Raw genomic sequence first — 12,514 nt, 5'->3', positions numbered from 1 at the left:
ATGAGCACCTTCCTCAACCTCCCCTCGCCCCCCCTCCCCCCGCACCTCGCCACCCTCCGCGCCGCCGCCCTCCGCCAAGAGCCCGGCTCCGGCTTCTCAACCAACATCCGGCCGCTCCGCACGCGACGCACCGCCGCCGCCACATCCCACGGACCCGACCCGCTGACCAACGAGACCATGCTGCAGGGCTTCGAGTGGTACGTGCCCGCCGACGGCGCCCACTGGCGGCGGCTGGCGCGCGTGCTTCCCGCGCTGGCGGGGCTGGGCGTGAGTAAGTTGTGGATTCCGCCGGCGTGTAAGGCGGCATCGAGCGAGGGGAATGGGTATGATTTGTATGATTTGTGGGATTTGGGGGAGTTTGAGCAGAAGGGTGGGGTGGCGACGAAGTGGGGGACGAAAGGGGAGTTGGAGGGGTTAGTGGAGGTTGCGGGGGGGTTGGGGGTGAGGGTGTTGTTTGATGCGGTGTTGAATCATAAGACGGGGGCGGATTTTTGTGAAGGGATATATGCGAGGAGGGTGGACGAGAAAGATCGGAGGGTTGAGGTGAGCACGGAAAGTGAGGTGGGCAAAGCAAGAAAGGTTGAGACGATGTTGGCGTGGACGGGGTTTAACTTTCCGGGTAGGGACGGGAGGTATAGCGAGATGAGGTGGAAGAACGATCATTTTACGGGGGTGGATTATGATTATGCCACAAAGAAGCATGGGATATGGAAATTGGAGGGGAAAGAATGGGCTGATGATGTTGATGAGGAGCTGGGAAACTATGACTTTCTGTGGGTTTCACTTCCCTCGGATCCCGAAGTAAGGCTGACGCGGCGAACAAAGCATGTTTGCGGACCTCGACCACAAGCATCCTGAAGTTAAGGCAGATTTGTTTCGGTGGGTGGAATGGCTCCCCCAGCAGATGAAATTTGGTGGCTTGCGGCTTGACGCCATCAAGCACTACAGCTTCCGCTTCCTCCGGGACTTCGTAACCCACATCAGGGAGCATGTGGACCCAGACTGGTTCATTGTGGGCGAGTACTGGCGTGAAGACTCTGAATACCTCGCCAGATTCATCGAGTTTATGGGACACCAAATATCGTTGTTTGACGTGCAGCTCGTGTCAAATTTCAGCAAGGTTTCCAGCTTGGGCGAGCAAGGGGATTTGACCAAGGTGTTGGACGATTCCTTGACCTTGTGGAAACCGGATAACGCCGTGGTGAGCAAGATATTCTGCTCCAGACTGATGTTATGCGCTAATAACAACCCCCAAATCTTCAGACGTTTGTTGTCAATCATGATACTGTAAGTCTCTGAAGACGATCAAGGTATCTAGCGATCAGTGCGGCTCGCTAATCGTATTCTTTGTGCAGCAAGCAGGACAGTCCCTAGAGGTACGTATACCTCAGCGTACCGCCAACACCACTGACAAATCTCCTAGCTCCCGGTTGCTCCCTTCTTCATCCCTCTCGCCTACGCCCTCATCCTCCTCCGCGCCAACTCCGGCCTCCCCTGCGTCTTCTACGCCGACCTCTTCGGCTCTGTCGGGCAGCACCCCGAACCAGCTTCACCAACCTCATCCCCCCCACTTCCGGAGGCCTCGCCCTGCCCAAAATGATGATGGCTCGCAAGCTTTGGGCGTACGGCTCACAATATGACTATTTCGACGACCCCCGGTGTGTGGGGTTCACACGTCTAGGACACCACTCCAAATCCGGTGGCCACGGCCTGGCTGTGGTTATGACGAACGCGTGGGAGTACGCGACCAAGCCCATGTTTGTGGGCCGGCAGCATGCGGGAGAGGCGTGGACCGACTTGCTCAGGTGGTGTCCAGGCCAGGTGGTCATTCGTGATGATGGTTGGGGGGATTTTCCCGTCGGCCATCGCAGTGTTGCCGTCTGGGTGAATTCTCAGGCCGATGATAGGGCAGAAGTGGATACACTTGTGTTGTGAGTACGGCCTCTCTAATGCGTCTAGCCGCGCTTTGCTTTGAAGTATCTAATGGCCTCCACTTTTAGTGACTTCGACATCTATGGCGACGACCACACCCAAGGGGCTGCACCGAGGGAAACTACGCTGGATGAAACTTCGTAAGCAACTGCCGTCAAAACAATCCTCATATCTTGGCGGAGCCTTTTCGGGTGTTTCACCGAGAGGTGGCCAGGGACGGGAACATGCAGTACATGTATCTTTTGGGCGCCCGTGTTGTGGTGAGAAGCATTATGGAAGTCTAAAGACCGGGTTTCCGCCCCAGGAGTTGACGGGAATGGAATCTCAGTTCGGTCGTAGTCAAGGCCTATACTAAACGTTAGATCGATGCGAGGTCATGGGTTGTTTTGAGTCGCTTGTCCGCTCTCGAGGATTGTTCATGCTAAACCATGCAACGTGTCCTAGCCCCCCCGGGCTCGCCACCCTCTTTTAGTTGAGAGGGAGGAAAGTCATGTTGGCCAAGCACCATAAATCCATTCCATGCTTATTCCAGCGCGATTTGGTCCTTTAATCTAGAAGCATTTCTGGGAAGACGAACTGAATCATGACGGATTCATTGGGTACGTCATCGTCCGATTACCAACATGCTTATACCTGGGCGTCCAATGTTCCTGGTTCTCACCCCTCACGGTAACCCCTCATGCGGCATGCGACGGCGAGTCCCGCCCGTCCGTGCATTCATCTGAGATCTGAGCCGCAGGGTCGTCCCAACTTCATCTAGCCGTTAGCTAACTTGGACATCTAAAACCAATTTGGCTGGCCCTCACTCAAGTCTCCCAAAGCCGCGTCTGCCCGACCGTTGGAAAGGTGCCACCCGGCGGCCCGGGACCGCGTGCAGGAATGCAAAACGGATTTGTCAGGGGACGGCCGTAGAACATCGGGACTGGAATGGAAAGACCACTAGATTCTGTAGTCAAGAGGCAGCGACTTTGTTCAATCAGTCAGGCCATCAATATTCTTAGGCACGTATGGCACGTCGGGTCAAGTCGGGGTTTGGGCACGGATGCAGGAGCTGCGGTGCGGTGAGAGAGTGCCCGCGAGTCGCCTAAGGAGATGGTTCAAAGGAAGCACATCATGATAGAAAGCTGAGAGCATATGTATACATGGCGGTGTTGCCATGTCACGCGACCTCATTGACGACGACCTGTATCATGTCCATGCCCTGAAGCTGCTTTCTTCGTCTCAAGAAACTCCGCATCGGTGAGATGCCGTGTTCCTCGCTCCGCGCCGAGGTTGCAGCAGCTCGACCAAGGAGGAAAGGGCAAGGGGAAGCTCAGGGAAGAGACAAGGGATGGAAGGCAGCGATTGACCAATGGTTAGCTCGCCCCGCAAGCCAGCCGAGATTGGCCGCCCATCAAGTCTCGTGCGCTTCCTTTCCCCATTTCCCCATGGAGAAATGGCACAGTGGCTTGGCTTGGCTCGTCAGGGTCAGCACCGCTCCAGTGCTCAAGTGTCTCAGGACTCCCCAAACCTCGGGATCTTGGGAGCGGGAATGGAAAAGCAATTGGCCTCAAACAAATCAGTTCGTTTTTTGGAAGTATGCTTCCATTTGAGATAAAAACATTTGCACTGAGTCAAGCCGAGTCTTTAATTCGAACCTTTTTTTGGACGGGGAAATGGACTCGCGACTTCCCCAGGTTTCCTCCTCGCACGGCTCCTGCCGGAACAAAACAAGTCTGGTACGCCCCTTCCTGCGATTGGTTAGCTTGATTGCCTTTTCCTTGTCATTGCATTTCTGTTGTGACACCTTGATGCCTCAGGAACCAGTCCCCGCACGAGACTGCCACCCCCTCTCGTTCCCGCCCTCTTCTTCCTCCTTTCTATTTTATCCAACATCCGACCATCACTGTCACACACTTTCCTCCCATCAATTCCATCCAACAACCTCCAAAAATGTTCGCCTCAAGCCGGTTGCCCGGCGTCGTCGCCCGTATGGGCATGAAGCAGCCCGCTCGTTTGATGTCAACGGCACAAGGACAGGGTACGTTCTCCACTGAGTGGGCCGACCGTCAGCTCCACTGGCCCAGAATGCGTTATTTACCAGTGCCATCTCAACTCTAGCTCGCGTCCCAAGCTCCATCATCTCCACAATCTCCACTGCTCGCCAGGCGGCTGGGCGTAACGGACTGCTGCTGAATGCGCGGCACGGAACACTTTTGCCTCGACCATGATCCGTGGCACGATGCAATCCCGAAACGTCGTCGTTGAGTCGACCGCCGCCGCGATTGTCACGGCTGCCAAGGTTCACGGTGCCGGAGCTGCCACTATCGGCCTCGCGGGTGCCGGTGTTGGAATTGGCACAGTTTTCGGTTCGCTCATCAGCGGTGTCGCTCGCAACCCGGCCATGAGAGGTAAGACGACTCGACTGACGGCCCTCAGCCGCACCCCACAGCCCTATCGCCCAGCGCAGCGGGGACGCAAGCTGACATATCTTGGCAATTGCAGGTCAGCTTTTCTCGTACGCCGTTTTGGGCTTTGCCTTCGCCGAAGCCACCGGCCTGTTCGCCCTGATGGTTGCTTTCCTCCTCCTCTACGCCTACTAAACAATGTCCTGGGCACCTGCGAATTGCGACTCGCGTTCGTCTGATCGGGGGGAATGGGTGGTAGACATGGGGTCCGCGAGCAGGTGGAGACAAAGCCGTTAACCACGCGAGCGGCTGCCGTTTTAGCGCTGGTCCACCCACGATCCCGCTGGAGTCAGCCAGGCCCCCTGGTCCCCCGCAATTTTGGTGGATCAGGTCTCCGGAATGGAGACCAGCGGTGATTTGTAGCATAGAAAGACGATAAAGATGGCTTGTAATTGAGGCTATAAAATGGGTTGACTGCAAGACTTTTTTCCTCCTGTGTGCATCGACCGGCCAGCGCCTGATTTGCCGGGGAGCAGAGCTCTCAAAATTTTTCCCGCACAAATGACGCGTTCCTCATTTGGTAATGTGACATCCAGCTCACAGAAAAATCGAGCTTATCGATGTAGCATCACCACCAACCACCAACGCTGGAATGCCTGCAGAAGCGCACTCAACTGACCAGTGTCGATATTCAGTTTATTGAATATCCGTGAGTACCTGTGCCCCCCGAAACGCAACATTTTGTGCCCTGAAGGACTGACCCGGCAAACCACACAAACCACGACTAACCAAGAGGCTATTCACAAGGTAATTATCATTGGAGATTCTGAACGAATCAGTGACGTTACTCCAGTCACACTCAAAATCTCTGTTGCATGGCGAGAGACAAGTGCAATTTAGGGACCGTTCTACACTCCGGACGCCCACTGAAGCCCGGAAAAGAGCTGTAAGTGGACGTCGTGGAACGCGGCACTCGCCCCCCTTACGACAACAGCCGCACCCGGTTCTGACTTGTAGCGGAGTGGTATGGCTTAAAAATGTGTGTCTACTTGACTAATACGTGGTCACAGCGACTCTGGTAGTAGTAGGAAGGCGAGGAGTAGTTACAAATTATTCTTTGACTGAGATCCTCCGGACCTCCAGTCCCAAGAGCAGTATCTGGATATCAAAAAGCATGGGTGACGACCCAGTGTTCACGTTCTTTTACCAAGTTCCGGCCTCTGCCCTCTTTTGGTACGGTCTGGTGCAGCCGTATGTAGAGCCGCGGGTTGGGCACATGCAGCTGGGCCACAGACTTGGGCGAGTAAGAATGGGTTTTCTTCCTCGTATTTCCCCGCATTCTACCATCGCCTTTCCTCCGTTTCATTCTTTTCCTTTACATCTACGGCTGACAGAGTTTCCACCCGTCGATACAATGCTTTCGTCGCCCAGCCATGACCACGCTGAACGCCGCCAATTACCACGTTGCGTGGATCGCTCCACTCGCGATCGAGTACGGTGCAGCCATAGCGATGTTGGACAAAATCCACGATGGCACATTCCCTGCTGCGAGAGGTGGCCACTATGTATTCACAGCTGGTGAAATCGGCCACCACAAAGTCATCATCGCAAACTTGGCCGGAGAGATAGGCAACGTCACTACTGCTGATCTAGCAGCCGAGATCCGTCTCCTCTTCCCCAACATTTGCCTGAGCTTTGTGGTCGGCATTGCCGCCGGCCTTCCGCTGCCGCCAAACCGAGACATTCGTCTTGGCGACGTTCTCGTCGCTGTACCAAACCAGAAGGACTCCGGTGTCGTGGTCTACGACTTTGGAAAGAAGACACCTGAAGGCTTCGTCCCCATAAAGTCTTTCGCACAGGCTAGCAAGCTCGCCCAACCGGCAGTTAAAACAGTCCGAGGCGAGTGGAGGAGACTTCAAAGAGACAAGTTCCTCTCACACTACGCCAAGATCATGACCAAGAGACACGAAGTTGCGGTGGAGGGTTACCCCGAAGATTATACAGATCCAGGGCAGGAGAAGGACGAGGGACCTATCAACCCCTTGGTGTCCGTGGCTGGAGAGGACAAGGCGGACACAGACGACGCCACGACTACCGCGGCCACGGGGAGCATTCAGGACACCAGGACAAATTTAGAGCCCCCGAAGAACCCACTCGTGTATGGTATGGATCAATTGGAACGGCAAATCTGGTGATGAAGGATGCTTCAACAAAGACCGAGCTACAGAAAATGCACGGGATCATTGGCCTCGAAATGGAGGCGTATGGAGCGATGGTTGGACTCGAAGCTGGTGTCATCCGAGGGGTCTGCGACTATGGGGACGAGAAAAAAAAGGAAAGGTGGCAACCATACGCCGCTGCTATGGCTGCTGCGTATGCCAAGACGGTTATAGCCAAAGTCGGGGACTTGAAAGGGAAAGTCTTTTGAGTGAGATGGTGAGTACATTGGAAGTATTAATGTTGAGGACCGCACAATGTGTTCTTCGTTTCTCTCCTTGGAATTTTCCATTGAGAATTGTCATTGTTATATTTATCAGAGTAAGTCGAGTACCCCCCCCTTTGGGCCACTTCTTACATCCACACCCTGATCTTCACAAATTCCCAAGACCTCGGCCGTGACAAACCCGCCTGGTTCGTGCCGTTTGGACGCAACCAAGATTTTGTCGGGCGCAAGTCAATTCTGGAGCACCTTCTGAAGAGGATCCCTCCCTACGCAGAGCCTGATAACTGCCAGCGGACGGCCATCGAAGGCCTCGGCGGCGTGGGAAAGACGGCGGTCGCGATCGAGGCGGCCTTCCGGGTCCGTGAGGAGCACCCGGACTGCTCCATTTTCTGGGTGCCAGCAGTGGATGTCACTAGTTTTGAGAACGCCTACCGCGAGATCGGGCGAAAGCTCAACGTCACGGGGATTGACCAGGACGGGGCAAACGTTAAATCCCTCCTCAGGGCCGAACTGAGCCGCGAAGATGCCGGCAGCTGGCTCTTGATTGTCGATAACGCCGATGACGCTGACCTCTTTGGCGACACGACTCTCGCCGACTCCCTCCCATTCAGCCTAAAGGGCTCTCTTCTGTTCACGGCGCGGGATCATAAGGTCGTAGCGAAGCTCGATATTCCAAAAAGAAATGTCATTCACATCAAAGAAATGAGCGAGGGCGAAGCTCTCAAGCTTTTGGAGATGCACGTAGAGGAACATCAGATATGCGACCTGGACACATCAAAGCTGCTCCAGCTTCTCGCTTATCTACCTCTAGCCATCAGACAGGCGTCTGCATACATGGTTATGATGGGAATATCGACTACAAAGTACCTCGATTTATGCCAACAAAGTGAGGAGGACATGATCAAACAGCTGAACGAGGATTTTGAGGATCGATATCGCTACAAAAAAGGTCAAACCAACGCAGTTGCTACAACTTGGCGGATTTCGTTCCAGCTCATCTTACAGCAGGACCCTGTGGCGGCAAATTACATGAGATTCATGTGTTTCCTGGCTGAGAAGGACATTCCGCAGTCCTTGCTGCCGCCAGGCAAGGCTGGCGAAGTAACGAAAGGGGAGGTGACGAAAGCGATTGGCACACTGAAGGCATATGCATTCATCACCGAGCGGGAGGAACAAGATGCATACGATATCCACCAGCTAGTTCGACTAGCGATGCAGAATTGGTTGAAGGAGGAAGGGAAATGGATGGAATGCGTCGCCTCCGTGATCCAGCGGCTTTCTAAAGCGTTTCCCTCTCTGAAACATGAGAACAGAGCCGAATGGCTGAGGTATCTGCCGCATGCACAGACAGCCTTAAGCTATTCGGACTGGAACGCCGTCTTCCAGCTGTATGACATGCGCCGGCGGAGGCAGCTTGTCTGCGCGTGCGCGATGTGCGGACCCCTCGGGGCGCTGATGGGCGGGACCTTAGGGGCGTTCTTGCTGGGCCCCAGAACGGTCCTGGGCCAGATCTTCCTCGACTCCTTCCTGACGCTGGGACTGGTGGCGTTGGGCTTCGCCGCGCTAGGCTGCACATGGCTTGTCAAACTGGCTCTCGAAAGCGCCACAGGTAATGAGGCGGAACTCTGTCTTCTCTTTAAAGTAGGCAGAAGCCTTAATCACCTGGGAAGGTACGGAGAGGCAAGGCAGATATATCAGCAAACGCTCCAGTTAGCGGAGAAGGTGCTGGGTGAGGGACATCCCGACACACTTCTGAGTATAAGCAACCTCGCAGCATCGTTCGATACATATAGCCTAGGGAAATTCGAGGAGGTGGAGGAGGCGCACCAGCAGATTCCGGCTCTGCAGAAGAATATACTAGGCGAGGAGCATCCCAGTACACTCAGCAGCATGAACAACCTCGCGTTCATACTAAACCAGCTTGGGAAATACGAGGAGGCAGAAAAGATACACCAGCAGACACTCGAGCGGAGGAAGAAGGTGCTAGGCGAGGAACATCCCGATACACTTCTGAGCGGAAATTACCTCGCATTCGTGTCCGAGAAACCAGGGAAACATGAGAAGGCAGAAATGATGTATCGCCAGACACTAGAGGTGAGGGAGAAAGTGCTGGGTAAGGAACACCCTGATACCCGGCGAAGTAGAACCGCTATGGCAGACTACTTGAGAGCCAAGGAGTCGAGGAACTTGGGACCCCAATAGAAGAACAACTTGTTCGGTAGCGAAGAATAAAGTTCATTCCCATTTCGAGCTACATGCCGTTAAATGCGCCACGTCGGGCGGTGGGCCTTGGAGGGCAGGTGTAGACGAGTGCGTCTCGCGTCGCGATGCGCAGCCCAACGCGCGGATCCGTACGAGGGTCGTGACGACATCACGAGCATGCACCAGTGTCCCCAGCGACCAGCACCGCACCCTCCCGACGAGGACCCGCAGCAGCAAGTCTGGTCCGTCCTGTCCGGGTAGTGACCGGTGGGACGCCGACACCCACCTAGCCGACGTCGAGCAGCCTACTTCTGTCCGCGATCGCTACAAATTGATAGTAACGATAGGGCGGAAGGGGTACACAACCAAGACGGCGACGAGAGGAGTGGTTCTTTCCTGCCTCTACTGCCTCTGCTCCGCGCGTCGCCGGCTTATGAGACTTACCCAAGTATATTTTACACGGTGCTCACCTCCCCCTCGTTGTTTCTTGGTTACCTAGGTAGGCACAGACACACTACCGCTCGACGAGGAACAGCGAGCAACCACGACAGGGTCCGGATTGAGTACCCAAAATCTCAGACGCTTTATCGCATTAAGCTACTGCTGCTGTGGCCCTAGCCCCTAGACTAGAGTGTTCACCGTTAAGAACGCTGCGGGGTTTTAGTCTCTTTACGGGGCTGGATAGGCGCGTCGAGAGTACCTATTGAGCACTCTGTGAGAAGCTGTTTGAGTAGAGTAGCGCGCTGTTCCTAAAGCCAGGGATCTTGGTTGAAGGGGTTATTCGGCAGTCGTCACGGGTGCCAGGCGGTTGTGACTCAGAAAAGAAAAGGGAAAAGCTTCAATTGTGTTGCTCGTGGCCCAGAATGTGACAAACGGTCCACAATTGATGCCTTTTTCGGTTTCTCCCGACACGTCAACAGAACCCCCATCATTGAAGGAAGGCCGGCCGTTTAAATGATCTATTTGACAAAAGATCCGTGCATGCGAGGCGAAAATTTGGTCGAGTCGCTGTCGTGGAGTGGAGCTGCCGCGTACTCTTATGCCTTTATGCGCCAAGTCACCTCTTTCGACTCACTTACCGTGCGCGCATACATGGACGTACCCAGTTAGGTGATTATTGAATTCCTTCTCAACCAACCATCCGTCCCTTCTGTTCACTCCGGAGATGTTTGAACCAACTGTGACACGAGCGGGTAAAATGCTTCAGGTGTGCCGAAGGCCCCCTTGCTGACAGAGGGGTTGCCGTGTTGCCGGCCCACCGCCCGTCCATTGGGGGCTGAGTCGTTATCACCACAGGCAAACTCATCCCTTGCCGGCGGCAACTCGATGCTGCTAATTGAAAGTGAGACTCGCAATCCAGGCGAGCCGTCAAGTGATTACGCGTCATGGGTGCTTGGGGACGCGTCGCGTTCCAAAGTCTCTGAGCTGTAAACCCATGGGCGACTTTTCAACTTCGGGAGATGGAGGCATCATCACGGCCAGGCTCGACGATGTTGCACCGGGTGTGTTGGACAAAGCAACCGCAGTCAACGTCGGCGGCGCAGCAGCTCAGACAATGGTTCAGTGGGATTGGCTCTTTCGCCCAGTAGGATGCAAGGGAGTGGGATCGTATCCGTTTCGGGAAGCATCTTGGCAAAAATTAGTTCAGGGCGGTGGGTTGGCGGTGGGCTTGCGGTGGGGGCTTACCTGCGTTCGGTGCCGCGGGTCTGGAAATGAGAGCGCCCGTCCCGTCTCTTTTTTTTCGGTGGCCGCCTCCTTTCAATTCTCCAATTCTCAATTCTCTCCACTCTTTTCTTTTTCATCAGGTGAGGTTTTCGCGCGCCTCCCTGGCAACAACGACTGCTGTTTAATATCACATTACACCATGTATCGGTAGCGGACTACTCTCATTCTTTGGCTTCCGGCAACTTTTTTGCCATGTCTTCCAGGGGCTTCAAGATCCCCCTCTCTATGCACTGGGTTGCCGTCTATGCTTTTGCCCTGGTCTCTCTCTTCGGCGTTTACCTCCTTTCCTTCAGCGACATCGGCTACTTCCGCGACGACCACACAGCCGTTGAAGGGACCCCGAATGTTCCCGCCGCGCAACCTCCCCCAGCAACGGCGCCCTTGAACCCAGCCCTAAACTCTCCAAACGCCCCATCGACATCGACGACACCAGCCAGCGATACCAACAAAGGCGCGGGGGATCATGTGGAGACCCTGGACCCCCCCCAGCCCGGCCAAAGTCAAGATCGTCGGCCTTGTCTTTTTTGGTCGCAGAGACCTTGTCCGCGTGCTGGATTGCTACCTAAGGGTAACCTCGACTCCCATCCCACTCGGAGCGCCGTCGCGACGATGTTGACTGGACCCCGTATAGCGCAACCTTAGGATCAACGGCGGCTCTCTTGGACGAAAGTGATTTTCGCAATCAACACCGACATCAAAGAAGACCTCGACTATCTCAACAACGAGCTCCTCTCCTTTCCCTTATTACCGCAAGTTTCAGGCCAACGAGCACCGGTTACCTGGGCCAGTGTGGTTGGCCCGTCGACGAGCGCGACACCATCTATGTCACAGATTGACGGACAACGTACGTGGTCTTCATCGAGGATGATACGATTAGCCAGTGTCGTCCAGCCCCTCGTCGATAACCCTTCCTACTTCGCCGTCTCGGCCAATGTGGTCAACAACCCCGCACTCTCATGGGTGCACTACCATTTAGGCGTTTTCGAGCCCTACTGGCCGGAAATGAAGAAGCCTTGGACCCCTTCATCGGAGTCCTCCTGGCGCGCTTCGGAGCTCCCTTCGTACAAGGGTCCCGCTGACGGCCCCGACGGCTTCAAGATCGACGGCTCGACCCCGGCTCCTTTTCCCGGTCACCGATGGCTCCCAGTTCGCCACAAGAATAAGGACGAATATGAAGACCCGACAAAATTCCCCGCTTCGACACTCACATATGACGCTCACGGCCCATCGCTGGACAACTGGGCTACCGCCGCCCAACTCCATTATTCCTTCTTCCAACATCTCGAAAACAACGAAACTTCGCTTTACAAGTTTGGGATCTGGGATTATCACTACGCCCGCATCAGCATCAACTTCATCGCTTTGCGGGGAGGTGACATCATGGATGCGTATCCGTTCCCTCATTCGGATGATGAGAAGTTCTTGACGGTGGAACACTCCAGGAAGCTTGGCAAGCACGTCGTCGTGGCGGGTGACGGTCTTGCCGTGCATTATGCGTTCCGCCCACAGCGGAGGGCGCACGACGGACACGGCATCACGGATACCGACATACTGAGGCGATACACGGCATATGCCAAGGAGCTGGTTTGCCCTTTCCCAAAGAGGGAGGTGAAGGCTCCGCCGCTGCTGAGGACAGAACAAAACAGAAGGAGGAAAGGGCCAGGGAGGAGCAGGTGATGGTAGTAATTTTTCTCTTACTTTTGGGATATGATAAACTAATTGGATAACCGTGGAGTCGAAGGTCATGTACAATATGTAGAAAGGAATATGATGTTCTCGAGCTAACCACATGCCAAGCCGTTGCAACTGCACTAAGTTCTGTTAG

At 54.8% G+C, this 12,514-nt stretch overlaps 4 protein-coding genes across 4 annotated transcripts; all 4 read left to right on the top strand.

Annotated features, from left to right (window-relative positions):
• On the top strand, positions 1-2,076 carry CHGG_02321 (uncharacterized protein; the record flags this gene model as incomplete). Its single annotated transcript, XM_001228836.1, has 6 exons — positions 1-801; positions 851-1,201; positions 1,264-1,287; positions 1,356-1,376; positions 1,615-1,931; positions 2,001-2,076. The coding sequence occupies 6 exons, from the start codon at positions 1-3 to the stop codon at positions 2,074-2,076; spliced, it is 1,590 nt and encodes a 529-aa protein (XP_001228837.1).
• A 1,788-nt stretch (positions 2,077-3,864) lies between these two features.
• Positions 3,865-4,514, top strand: CHGG_02320 (uncharacterized protein; the record flags this gene model as incomplete). The annotated part of the gene is made up of 3 exons (XM_001228835.1): positions 3,865-3,952; positions 4,275-4,322; positions 4,417-4,514. 3 exons carry the CDS (start codon positions 3,865-3,867, stop codon positions 4,512-4,514), a joined length of 234 nt encoding a protein of 77 aa, XP_001228836.1.
• A 1,238-nt stretch (positions 4,515-5,752) lies between these two features.
• On the top strand, positions 5,753-8,964 carry CHGG_02319 (uncharacterized protein; the record flags this gene model as incomplete). Its single annotated transcript, XM_001228834.1, has 4 exons — positions 5,753-6,475; positions 6,547-6,738; positions 6,833-6,857; positions 6,926-8,964. 4 exons carry the CDS (start codon positions 5,753-5,755, stop codon positions 8,962-8,964), a joined length of 2,979 nt encoding a protein of 992 aa, XP_001228835.1.
• A 1,435-nt stretch (positions 8,965-10,399) lies between these two features.
• CHGG_02318 (uncharacterized protein) lies at positions 10,400-12,366 on the top strand (the record flags this gene model as incomplete). The annotated part of the gene is made up of 3 exons (XM_001228833.1): positions 10,400-10,466; positions 10,841-11,188; positions 11,360-12,366. The coding sequence occupies 3 exons, from the start codon at positions 10,400-10,402 to the stop codon at positions 12,364-12,366; spliced, it is 1,422 nt and encodes a 473-aa protein (XP_001228834.1).
• Between the last annotated feature and the right edge of the window lie 148 nt (positions 12,367-12,514).

This window comes from Chaetomium globosum, genomic scaffold (genome assembly GCF_000143365.1).
Source record: "Chaetomium globosum CBS 148.51 scaffold_2 genomic scaffold, whole genome shotgun sequence".
NCBI classification, from domain to species: Eukaryota; Fungi; Ascomycota; class Sordariomycetes; order Sordariales; family Chaetomiaceae; genus Chaetomium; species Chaetomium globosum.
Note: the sequence above shows the minus strand (reverse complement) of the source record. Positions and strands in the feature narration are given on the sequence as shown.